This window comes from Wyeomyia smithii, chromosome 2 (genome assembly GCF_029784165.1).
Source record: "Wyeomyia smithii strain HCP4-BCI-WySm-NY-G18 chromosome 2, ASM2978416v1, whole genome shotgun sequence".
Lineage (NCBI taxonomy): Eukaryota > Metazoa > Arthropoda > Insecta > Diptera > Culicidae > Wyeomyia > Wyeomyia smithii.
In genome coordinates, this window is record NC_073695.1 from 193,716,768 (window position 1) to 193,728,093 (window position 11,326).

Below are 11,326 nucleotides of genomic sequence, written 5' to 3' on the forward strand. Positions count from 1 at the left end.
ATGATGCTAATAAATTTATATTTTTAATTAATTTTATTCATTTCTTGCGTTTACAGTCCTCCCAGTCACGATGCGCAACAGCGTCTAAATTGAAAAAAAAAAAAATATTGTTCAGTTTGAGAGTTACCAAAATTAAAACCACCATATAATACACATTTTTGTAGGGCTTTTAGAAATCAATGACACAGCTTGTTAACACTTGCATAATTGTAACTTTATTCTAACAAACTGCTAAGTGATTCCATGCTCTGAATGCGTCGTGGTGGTGTCGCTTCCCATGGATCAATACGAGTCGGAGAACAACCTGCAGATCGGAATCCAGTCGTACTGCTAGCGGTTATCATCTTACCACCAGCACCTGTTCCAGCAGTACTCTGACAGGGATGGATCGAGTGTACAAGTTCTCGAAAGGACGGCAGGAATGGTTCTTCATCTGAGCATTGCGTCGAGTCATTATCAGAAGATACAGCGGAAGACGACGAATGATCTTCCTCACTAGAACTATACTCAAATTGGGAGTCTTGCAGTACTGCTTGGGACAGTGATCTTCTTTTGAGTTCTTTCTTTTTTCGCGATTTTCGTTTAACACGTTTCAGCACTAGATCTGTTGAATTAATTATCACTGGTTCAACGATCGGAGCTCTATTTTTCATGCTTCGTTCTATGAAATCTAGCATTCGGGCCACTTTCTGGTTGTTTCCTAATTTTTTGTTGGCAGGTAATTGAGTGGAAGACTGGTTATCCATCTGTTGACTTCCTTCTGAATTCGTTCGAATGCTGTTCAGCGTCTCGAGAAATTGCAAAGGTTGCATTCGATTTTTCTTCAAAAGACGTTCCGCCGTTGGGAAAGTAGAATAGTTAGTTCGACGGTTCGATTTGTGCCTTTTCGAAGGCGAGACTTTCTTAACCTTTACTTTATGAGAGTTTGCATTTTCTGATCCAGGTAATGGCGGTACCTTGAATAACTCGTTATCAGGCTTCGCAATACCAGCTTTGTCCTCCTGAAACATTTGCAAACATCGCTTAAGTTGACGCTTGGTTTTATTTACTTCCAAATGAGTCACGGGTTCCAATGGTAGCGTATTGATCTGCTTCTTTTCTGGTGAAGGCTCCCCGAGATCGTTAAGAATATCGTCTATAAAACCGGTATCAAATCCTTCTGCGAGGTTTTTGTAGCTAAGCGAAGGACTGTCAAAAATGTTCAGATCACTTTGCCCAGGAGTGCTTGTAAAAGGTGTAAAAGCGTTTTGACTAGAAAATCGCTCGGGCGACTCGAAGGTTAATTTAAAGTCACCCGTCTGACTTGTCTTCGCTTGATCTACATCCTTAGGTGTAGTGGCCTCATTAACTGCTAAAGAACTAAAGTCCGGAATAGATATTTCTTCGTCAGCGGCTTGATAGTAATAAACGGTTTGTTCGACATAATTTTTGTACTTGAAATCTCGAAAAGGGTACATGCAACCTGCTGCTTCGCATTTATAAATCGCTTCTTGCATGTTAATATACATGTAACGCACGCTACTCTGCCGATTTTGTGACCAACATTTTGGACAAGATTCCGACTTTTCCTAGAAAATGGCAAATTGAGGAAACGATTCAAATGTGTGTTAAGTTGTAGTTACCACTTTGGGGTCTTCATTCACATAAACTTTGCGAACTTTCAGCGTCTTTGGAGCCGAACATTTGTTTGCAATTAAGCTTGCAAACAAATCCATTTCACCAACAAAATATTAACTTTAAATCAAATACTTCTCTCGTTTTTAGTTATTAAAATGCTTCACAATTTTTTATATGTGCAATTCCGGTTAAAAGTGCGAGAAAACAAACGTCAATTAACAACAGAGTTGCCATTTTTTATTGACAACACATGAAAATCATGAGTGCAGAATGCAAATGACAAAATGATAGTTCACCCTTCAGAATGTTCGCTAGAAACTAGCTGCGGCTTTGCCGTGATTTTACCGTGACCTGTTATCTATTGTCGTTTTCGTTTTCGCGGTGTAACTACACTCAAACGACACTTTTGACACCGAAAATGTTTTATTTGATTTTTCATGCTACCCTTTTTCTGTCTCTCCCTACACTTTTTCTGTCACTGATGACACCCGAAAAAAACAGAGTGTACTGTAGGAAGTTACCAACACATTCACACGTATGTGTCAAAACTGGTTTGTTTTGGTTTTCGTTCCACGTGGTAAAGTGTCAGGTAAATTTTTTCTCAGCACATTTGCGAGATGGACATATGAAATGGAAACCAGGAGGATGATATCTACTAGAAATCATGTATCGAACATCGTTAGCAATATGGCGGCGTTTGTGTACATGTGTACATTTATGTAGAACAAAAGTTATTACACATTATTTGTGTTTATACAACAGCCTGTGAATTAAAAATAAACAGTATAAATAACAGTTCACTTATTTAATACCGTTTCATACACATCACGTGATCAAATTGATAAATTTGATCGCTTTTAGTTTTATTTTGTCATCAAAAGATAGAGCTAACATATGGAGCAGTTGCCCGAAAATCCTTCCCTTTAGAGTAAACTGCCCATTTTCCGGGTACCGCTAGTGTCAGCGGACCATTGAGATGTTGAGTACAGTCGCCGTTCGATAACTGCAAGTCTTTTAACTGCAACGCTTTTTAACTGCCAGACCGATAACTGCAACAACTTTGCAGTTATCGGACCGCAATCCGTCAAATCTGAAGTCGAAGTCATATTTGACATTGAAGTGACAAATCTCGCGGGGGGATTCTAAATGCATTCGAAAATTAAAATTGTTGAATCTCTAGAAACATTTCAAAAGGACTTTTTCATTTTTCTCGATTTCGTTAACTTGTTGTCTCTTCATTCTAAATGGGAGATTATAGATCTCCACTATTAATCAATGAAGCAAAATCACCATGTTATGTGATTCACTTCCCGTAATTATTATAAGAGAAAAAAAATATTCCTTGTGCTTTGTTTGGCTAGCTTTCCCTACTCAGTGAGGCAGTGCATAGTAGATCACAAACAATATTTCTCGCGTAATTTTTCAAAGCGACCTATCTAACATTGAGAGACTCTCTTTGTTTACTTTCTCTTTGATCAATAATAATGTTTTTTTTTGCATATTTCATAACACTCAATGCATAGTAAGCAAGACAGTATTACTATCTCTCGATTAAGGGGAAGAAAGCTTAGAAAATATATATAATGACGACGTAATTAACGAAACAAAGTGAGAGATGAGAGAATCTGTCATTGTTACTTAGGTCCCTTTGAAAAATTACGCGAGATTTTGTGACCTAGCGTTGAATAGACCATTTTAAGACTGGTGTCACGGATCCTGCTGACATTGATGTTGCTTTTACTTGCGTTATGTCAACGGTTCCGAGCTTTCTGTCAAAATTTCATTCGTGAATTGAGTTCAGAAACGTCTCGTAAAATGGTCTTCTGTAGTGATGAACTTGATCTTCGCTTACATATTGGTTATGAAAAGTAGTTACTAAAACGCAATAAATTATGATGCGGAAATATGACTATCAAATTGATTAATCAAAAAGCTTGCCTATTTTAATTTTCTGCTATTTTTTGCCACTATTCCATTAAAAAAATACATTTCGACATCATTGAAAAATTAAAAACAAAAATGGTAGTGACGGAACCCCTCTAAATTTTGGCGTGTGTCAAGTGTTGCAGTTATTGAACGGCATTCGATAACTGCAATGTAAACATGTTGCAGTTAGCGAACGACGACTGTACACTGCAAATATATGAGATTTGACAGCGATAGTATAGTCCTGGATGGAAACGAGACATAATGACGAATGCGAAAATGACCAAAACAAAACGAATTGACAGCTATCCCATTATTACGCATACCAATGCAATGACACTGAAAATGTTTTATTTGAAGCTGCAAAGTATAGCACGGAAAAAGGGTAGCTACACCGCGAAAACGAAAACGACATATGTGATGGATTGTTAAGTTTTTCTAGTACATAGCGCATTTGGGATGAAAATATTATTTTCAATGTACAAATCAACATATATTCTATTGATAATGCGTGCAGATTATATTGGATTGGACACATGGAGTTGAATTGGACGCTGTGATTGATTTTTAAATGCAAACAGAATTTGGATCGATTGTGTCGATTCTTTTCAGTGTAAATGTCGTCGGCTTTGGCAAACCAAAGTGACATTTCTGTAAAGGATTGTTTGCAATTAAATTATTGCGATGTTGGTTGTAAAAATATAGTAATTTCGATAATAATCGAAATAAATCGTTTGAAGACTTTGTTTTACATATTCTGTAGCGATCTGAGTAGCCACCGTGCTTGAGCATTAATGGATAAGTTTTCCGATGTTTGTAAGTTGGAACAAAGTACTAACACGACCAGTGGGTTAATTATCAAGAAAAAGGACAAAGAAAAAGATGTTTTCAAAAAACCGAAACCCTCATTGCTGGGATTGGATAAATTGGCTGCAGCGCAAAGAGCACGCAAACAACAAGAAACAGTTCGGTTGTCTTTCAGAGAAGAAGATATGGAATGTGAGGATAATGTATCGAGCAACACACCTGGGAATCAGAGGAAGAATGCATCCTTCACATTATCATCAAAGAAGTATAGAGAAAGTACTGTAGAAACTCCGTCGTACACTGGAGGGGTAAGCGATGTGGCTAGAAAGCGACTGGATGAACGGCAAAGGGATGACCACGGTAAAGGTCTATACGCTTCATCGCAATCAAACAAGAACGATGAACAAGATAATCGGAAAAGGCACAAATATTCTATAAATAGCGCGAAGAGTCGCCGGGAAGATCCATCTCCTAGAACACCGAGGTAGGTATGATAGAGCATGTTATGAAGTTTAATACTCATAATAGTTATTTTATACAGTTACAAGGATGAACCGAGAACTCCTAGAAGCGATCGAAAGATGGATGCTTTTGGCTGGGAGGACGACGATGAACGACAACCTTCAACTTCGAGAAAATCTTCGTGGGATTATCCAACGCCAAAAATTCCCAAAGGCTCAGAATCTGTCCGAAGTAATCGTTCTTCGGCCTCATCTTTCCGGCGAAGAAGAGAAGACGACACACCAAGGCCTACACCAGCTCACAAATATAACAAATGGGCGCCTGACAGAAAAGAGTCCGGTGCTACACCCCGCACAACGAGAAAAGGGATTCCGTGGGAAACCGATGAGGACAAGGATTTGTGGGAGAAGGAGCAAGTTCGGTTAGATCGTGAATGGTATAGTATAGGAGAGGGGTACGACGAGGATAACAATCCTTTCTCAGGAGCCAGTTCAGAGTATCTTGCAAAGCGTGAAGAGCAACTGGAGCAACGCAGAATAAAACGCATGTCTGCACAACAAAGACAAATTAACAAAGATAATGAACTGTGGGAAAAGAATAGATTGTTAACATCGGGTGTCGTTATGTCTATCAACTTTAACGAAGACTTCGACGAAGAAGCAGTTGAACGGATTCATTTGTTAGTGCACCATACAGTGCCACCTTTCCTGGATGGTCGAATCGTTTTCACTAAACAACCAGAACCCGTTATACCGGTAAAAGACGCGACATCGGATATGGCTCTTGTTGCCAGAAAAGGAAGCCAGCTTGTAAGAACCTACCGAGAGCAGAAGGAACGGAAAAAAGCACAGAAAAAACATTGGGAGCTAGGTGGTACCAAATTGGGAAATATTATGGGTGTGGCGAAGAAACAGGACGACGAAGATGCAAAATATGATGCGGATACGGATACAGCTGATTATCGAAAGGATCAAAAGTTTGCACAACATATGCAAGATCAGGATGATGATGCTTTCATACGAAAGAGACCTATATATGAACAACGCCGATCGTTGCCAGTATTCGCTGTTCGGCAAGATTTACTGAATGTAATCCGGGAGAATTCTGTGATTATTATAGTAGGAGAAACAGGTAGTGGTAAAACAACACAACTGACACAGTATTTGCATGAAGATGGCTACAGTCGAATGGGAATGATTGGTTGTACACAGCCCAGGAGAGTAGCTGCAATGTCAGTAGCCAAGCGAGTTTCAGATGAAATGAATACAAAGTTGGGACAGGAAGTAGGATATGCTATTCGTTTCGAGGATTGCACTTCAGAGAAAACGGTGATAAAATACATGACTGATGGTATTTTATTAAGAGAGAGTTTAAGGGACAGCGATTTGGACGGTTATTCCGCTATTATTATGGATGAAGCTCACGAGCGTTCACTTTCCACTGATGTTCTTTTCGGTTTGCTACGAGATATAGTCGCTAGACGCAGAGATCTGAAGTTGATAGTCACTTCTGCCACAATGGATGCTACGAAGTTCGCCACGTTTTTTGGAAATGTCCCAAATTTTACCATTCCTGGTCGAACATTTCCTGTTGACATTATGTTCAGTAAAAATGTATGCGAAGATTACGTTGATTCGGCGGTTAAGCAAGCACTACAAATCCACCTACAACAATTGGAAGGAGATATGTTGATTTTCATGCCCGGTCAGGAGGACATTGAAGTTACATGCGAAGTCTTGACGGAACGACTGACCGAAATTGATAACGCGCCGCAACTTTCTATTTTACCGATTTATTCGCAGTTACCTTCCGATCTACAGGCAAAGATTTTTCAACGGTCAGCAGAAGGTTTAAGGAAATGTATTGTTGCTACAAATATTGCTGAGACATCTTTAACAGTAGATGGAATCATTTTTGTCATTGATTCCGGCTACTGCAAACTCAAAGTTTATAATCCACGAATCGGCATGGATGCGCTGCAAATATATCCCATTTCACAAGCGAATGCTAACCAACGTTCTGGTCGAGCTGGACGAACAGGTCCAGGGCAAGCTTTTCGACTTTACACTGAGCGGCAATATAAAGACGAGTTACTTCCTCTTACTGTACCAGAAATCCAGCGTACCAATTTAGCAAACACAGTGCTATTGCTCAAATCGCTTGGTGTAGCCGATTTACTACAGTTTCATTTCATGGATCCGCCCCCACAGGATAACATCCTAAACTCACTATATCAGCTGTGGATTCTTGGTGCACTAGATCACACAGGAGCTCTTACGCCGTTAGGACGACAGATGGCCGAATTTCCTTTAGACCCTCCACAATGCCAAATGCTTATCGTAGCCAATCAGATGGGCTGCAGTGCAGAAATTTTAATAATAGGTGAGTACGGTTTATTGGATATTTCACCGTCTGTTTAACTATAGTAAATTTTCAGTATCGATGCTTTCTGTACCATCAATATTCTATCGTCCCAAAGGAAGAGAAGAGGAAGCAGATAACGTTAGAGAAAAGTTCCAAGTACCAGAATCAGATCATTTAACTTATCTAAATGTCTATCAACAGTGGAAGATGAACAAGTGAGTATATTTATTATATACATGTTAAATGTTTATTAAAAGGGTTACCAAGTTATTTCGCTACTTCATTCATTAAATTCTAGTGATAAGTGTGATATTTTTTAGTAATAGGTAAAAATTTTATTGTTGCAGATATTCATCTAATTGGTGCAACGAACATTTTATTCATATCAAAGCAATGCGAAAAGTCCGTGAAGTTCGTCAGCAATTGAAAGATATTTATGTACAGCAGCGTCTAGATGTAAAATCCTGCGGCACCAATTGGGACGTCGTGAGGAAATGCATCTGCTCGGCCTATTTCTATCAAGCGGCTAGGCTGAAAGGCATTGGCGAATATGTTAATTTGCGTACCGGAATGCCCTGCTATTTGCATCCCACGTCTGCTCTATATGGTCTAGGAACCACTCCAGATTATGTTGTTTATCATGAGCTCGTAATGACGGCCAAAGAATACATGCAGTGTGCCACTGCTGTGGATGGTTTTTGGCTCGCCGAGCTTGGGCCAATGTTTTTCTCTGTTAAAGAAACTGGAAAAAGCAGTCGTGAAAAACGGAAACAGGTAATGGAATTTGCTGTTTTTGTAATAATTTTTTCATGTAATTTTAAAAATATGTTTTATTCTCAGGCAGCAGAACATTTACACGAAATGGAGTCTCAAATGCAAATGGCTCAGGAACAAATGGAGAAACAGAAACAAGAAGAGGTGCAAAAGCAGCAACAAGCAATGGTCAAACGAGAAATTGTCACTCCTGGAGCTACACCTCGTAGAACACCCTCACGAATTGGACTATAAATAAGCAGATTTTTTCACCAAACAGCTGTGAACCTACATGTAATGTAATATAGTTAATAAAAAATTCAACAAGTAAATAAAAACAACATAACTTTTGTTCAATAATCGCTCTGATAACCTAATATCATAGTATACAGGTAATTTATTTTACATGTTCAGGAATATATTAACCTTTTTATCCTTTTATTTTTCTTAGAATATTTCCCAAAGGTTTGCGAGACTGTTTGTTATTTTTTTTATTAAAACCAAAAAATACAAAAGTTTATAACGTGATTCTATTTCTAACAAAAAAAACAACAACAACAACAAACAATAATTATTCAGAAATCTTCAATTCAAATTTTAGGTTTATGCGAGACTGTTAGTTGTTTTTTTTTTAATTTAAAACCAAAAAAATACAAAACTTTCATAACGGGATTCTATTTCTAACTAAAAAAAAAACAACAACAACAACAAATAATTGTTCAGAAATCTTCAATTCCACGTTTTCAAGATTCATTTATCCAACAAAATTTAATTGAATTTCATATGGTGTACAAGTGCATTACCAGATTGTGGAGTCTATACGCGTTGACGGTGTTGCTGATATTTGTTTGGTTTTTGCATTCGAAAAAGAAGGAAGGAAATATTTTTGCTTTTGTCATCACGCACATTTTGACGATTACATATGAGTGTTCACGTAGGTACGAACAGCCTTCAAAATCTCTTTCAACGCGAATAACCCGAATTTAAATAATGATGATTTAGTTATTTTTAGGTCACAAAAATGCTCATCTAACAGAATCTACTTTCTAAAACAAGTAAGTCACTTCTGATTTATAAATTAAAAAGAAATTATACATCATTTTCTGGAAAAACTATTTTTTTTATCAGCGCCAGCTATGTGTCGAACGGAGACTTTTTCCTTTAAAAGGACGCCAGTAATGCCTGTTATTTAAATGTATTCCGCGACCTTTTGAAATGTGGCGCATGACATATAGAGTTCTCCAACCGAAAACACACAAACGCTACAGCACGGCCCGCTTTACACTGTATATTGAAATTTGTGAGAGTGTGAATCAAACTCGGTAGTTTTTTATGCTCTCTTTCAGATAACAGTTCTCACAGGTGACAAAAAATTCTTACACTAACAAAAAATAAATCGAAAACATCGCACTAATACAAACGCACCTGGAGAACTCTATATTAGAGTGCCTATAAAATAACTAGAGTGGCGCCATGTCATCAAAAGTAACGCTGGTAACACTGGTAACACTCAACATCCTTTCTCTTTTCCCCACACGAGTTTAATGGGTTGTTTGCTCAATTGGAATGACACTGACAGATGTTTTCTATTCCAATTTTGACAGTGGCGCCACTCTATATATATTTACAGGCACTCTAACATATATCTATCTGAGAAAAACAACTAGCAGCTCTGCTCTAATCATCAACATATCCAACGTCAACATTGAGTTGATATCGCATCTTTTAGCTTTTAGAAAGTTTATTAAATTAAAATTACATTATCGTATCTTGATTGTTGATAGTTGACATTCTGAGTGAGGTTTCTAAAGTTCCCAAAAATGGGTAAAGGAAAAGCGGAAGTGGGTACGCCCAAATATTTGGCGAATAAAATGAAGGCTAAAGGCTTGCAGAAACTTCGATGGTACTGCCAAATGTGCCAGAAACAGTGCCGAGATGAAAACGGTTTCAAATGTCACACCATGAGCGAATCCCATCAGCGACAGATATTGTTATTTGCCGATAATGCTGGCCGTTTCATAGATAGTTTTTCAGCAGAGTTTATGACGGGGTATATGCAAATCCTGCGTCGCCAGTTCGGAACCAAGCGTGTATCCGCAAACAAAGTATACCAGGATTATATTTCCGACCGACATCACCTGCATATGAATGCAACAAAATGGCATTCACTGTCCGAATTTGTGAAATATCTCGGAAGAAATGGCCATTGCGTGGTTGATGAAACAGATAAAGGTTGGTTCATTTCATACATTGATCGCGATCCAGACACACTTGCTATGCAAGAAAAACTGGCCAAGAAGCAGCAAATGGACAAAGATGATGCCGAGCGGCTAGCCGAGTTTATCGAAGAGCAGGTTCGGCGAGGCCAAAAAGATGAAAAACCAAGTACATCATACACCGAACTGAAGCGGGAAAATGAAGAGGAAACGATTAAAATTGAATTGAAATTGGGATCCAGTTCTAAAACAGAAACAAAACCTATCAAATTGGAGAAACGGCCACTTGAAGTCGCCCCTGAGACACGAAAAGAAAAAAAGTACAAGCCTGGGAACTCGGGGGAATTTAAAAAGCCATCGGCGCTCGATGAGCTGATTCGAGAAGAGGAGATAAAAAAGGAGAAGAGCAACCGGAAAGATTACTGGCTAGCGGAAGGGATCGTTGTGAAGTTAGTAACCAAATCGTTGGGTGAAGATTACTACAAAGAAAAAGGTGTCGTACTGGATGTGATTGATCGTTACAGGGCAAAAATCAAGCTGCTGGAAACTGGCGAAAAGCTTAAGGTCGATCAGGTAGGTTTATTTAAGCTATTTTGTGTGAAGCTGACCTAAGATTTCAGTGAAACTATGTTTTTCAAATTGTTTATTCTAATTTGGTCTATTTGTGTTCTCGTAAATTACAGGCCCATCTGGAGACAGTCATTCCGGCAATTGGCAAACAAGTACTTGTCCTAAATGGAGGCTACCGGGGGAGTACCGCTGTTCTTAAGGAGATTGACACGGATAATTATTGCGTGACAATAGAAATCGCAGCAGGTCCTCTGAAGGGACGAATCGTTAATAATGTACAGTACGAAGATATAAGTAAGCTTTTTTAAGTTTAAAAACATTAGAACTAGGTTACTACTAATTAACCACTTGCTTGAGAGTAAATTTACAAAATGCAGCGAATGCATAATTACAGTCCACGTCTTCTACACCGGTGGCGTCGCGACGGTCCAATGCATTGTTTCGTTTTTTGCATACACATTACTCACTTTTATTTTTCAGTAACTGTTACGCGATGTACCGGTGTCTTATATGTTTGTATACTTCCGATTTGGTTAGTACCGCATTCTCAATCGCTCACCTTCGCTGTATTCGAAAACATACACCCGAAAGCCCCAATGAGTGTGTCTTCA

The 11,326-nt window shown here is 38.5% G+C and overlaps 3 protein-coding genes across 4 annotated transcripts; 2 read left to right on the forward strand and 1 right to left on the reverse strand.

Moving 5' to 3' along the window:
* Nucleotides 1-14: 14 nt before the first annotated feature.
* LOC129725647 (uncharacterized) lies at nt 15-1,879 on the reverse strand. Of its 2 annotated transcripts, none has more exons than XM_055681700.1 (2): nt 1,644-1,879; nt 15-1,568 (listed from the first exon to the last, which is right to left on the reverse strand). In XM_055681700.1, the coding sequence occupies exons 1-2, from the start codon at nt 1,713-1,715 to the stop codon at nt 216-218; spliced, it is 1,425 nt and encodes a 474-aa protein (XP_055537675.1). In that variant the 5' UTR covers nt 1,716-1,879; the 3' UTR covers nt 15-215. The 2 variants fall into 2 exon arrangements, with proteins under 2 accessions (XP_055537675.1, XP_055537674.1); XM_055681699.1 differs by having other exon boundaries at nt 1,623-1,874.
* A 2,291-nt stretch (nt 1,880-4,170) lies between these two features.
* On the forward strand, nt 4,171-8,289 carry LOC129725650 (pre-mRNA-splicing factor ATP-dependent RNA helicase PRP16). Its single transcript, XM_055681703.1, has 5 exons — nt 4,171-4,834; nt 4,892-7,194; nt 7,250-7,391; nt 7,524-7,950; nt 8,017-8,289. The coding sequence occupies exons 1-5, from the start codon at nt 4,338-4,340 to the stop codon at nt 8,182-8,184; spliced, it is 3,537 nt and encodes a 1,178-aa protein (XP_055537678.1). The 5' UTR covers nt 4,171-4,337; the 3' UTR covers nt 8,185-8,289.
* A 1,302-nt stretch (nt 8,290-9,591) lies between these two features.
* Nucleotides 9,592-11,108, forward strand: LOC129722580 (DNA/RNA-binding protein KIN17). Its single transcript, XM_055676163.1, has 2 exons — nt 9,592-10,718; nt 10,829-11,108. The coding sequence occupies exons 1-2, from the start codon at nt 9,750-9,752 to the stop codon at nt 11,021-11,023; spliced, it is 1,164 nt and encodes a 387-aa protein (XP_055532138.1). The 5' UTR covers nt 9,592-9,749; the 3' UTR covers nt 11,024-11,108.
* Nucleotides 11,109-11,326: the final 218 nt, after the last annotated feature.

Excerpts from the sequence above, each read along its gene's own strand:
- LOC129725647 (XM_055681699.1), bottom strand. The coding sequence starts at position 1,715 with ATGGATTTGTTTGCAAGCTTAATTGCAAACAAATGTTCGGCTCCAAAG. Across the intron at positions 1,569-1,622 it reads TGAATGAAGACCCCAAAGTG|GAAAAGTCGGAATCTTGTCC; the intron begins GTAACTACAACT and ends GCCATTTTCTAG.
- LOC129725650 (XM_055681703.1), top strand. The coding sequence starts at position 4,338 with ATGGATAAGTTTTCCGATGTTTGTAAGTTGGAACAAAGTACTAACACG. Across the intron at positions 4,835-4,891 it reads CCATCTCCTAGAACACCGAG|TTACAAGGATGAACCGAGAA; the intron begins GTAGGTATGATA and ends TATTTTATACAG. Across the intron at positions 7,392-7,523 it reads CAACAGTGGAAGATGAACAA|ATATTCATCTAATTGGTGCA; the intron begins GTGAGTATATTT and ends TTATTGTTGCAG.
- LOC129722580 (XM_055676163.1), top strand. The coding sequence starts at position 9,750 with ATGGGTAAAGGAAAAGCGGAAGTGGGTACGCCCAAATATTTGGCGAAT. Across the intron at positions 10,719-10,828 it reads AAAAGCTTAAGGTCGATCAG|GCCCATCTGGAGACAGTCAT; the intron begins GTAGGTTTATTT and ends CGTAAATTACAG.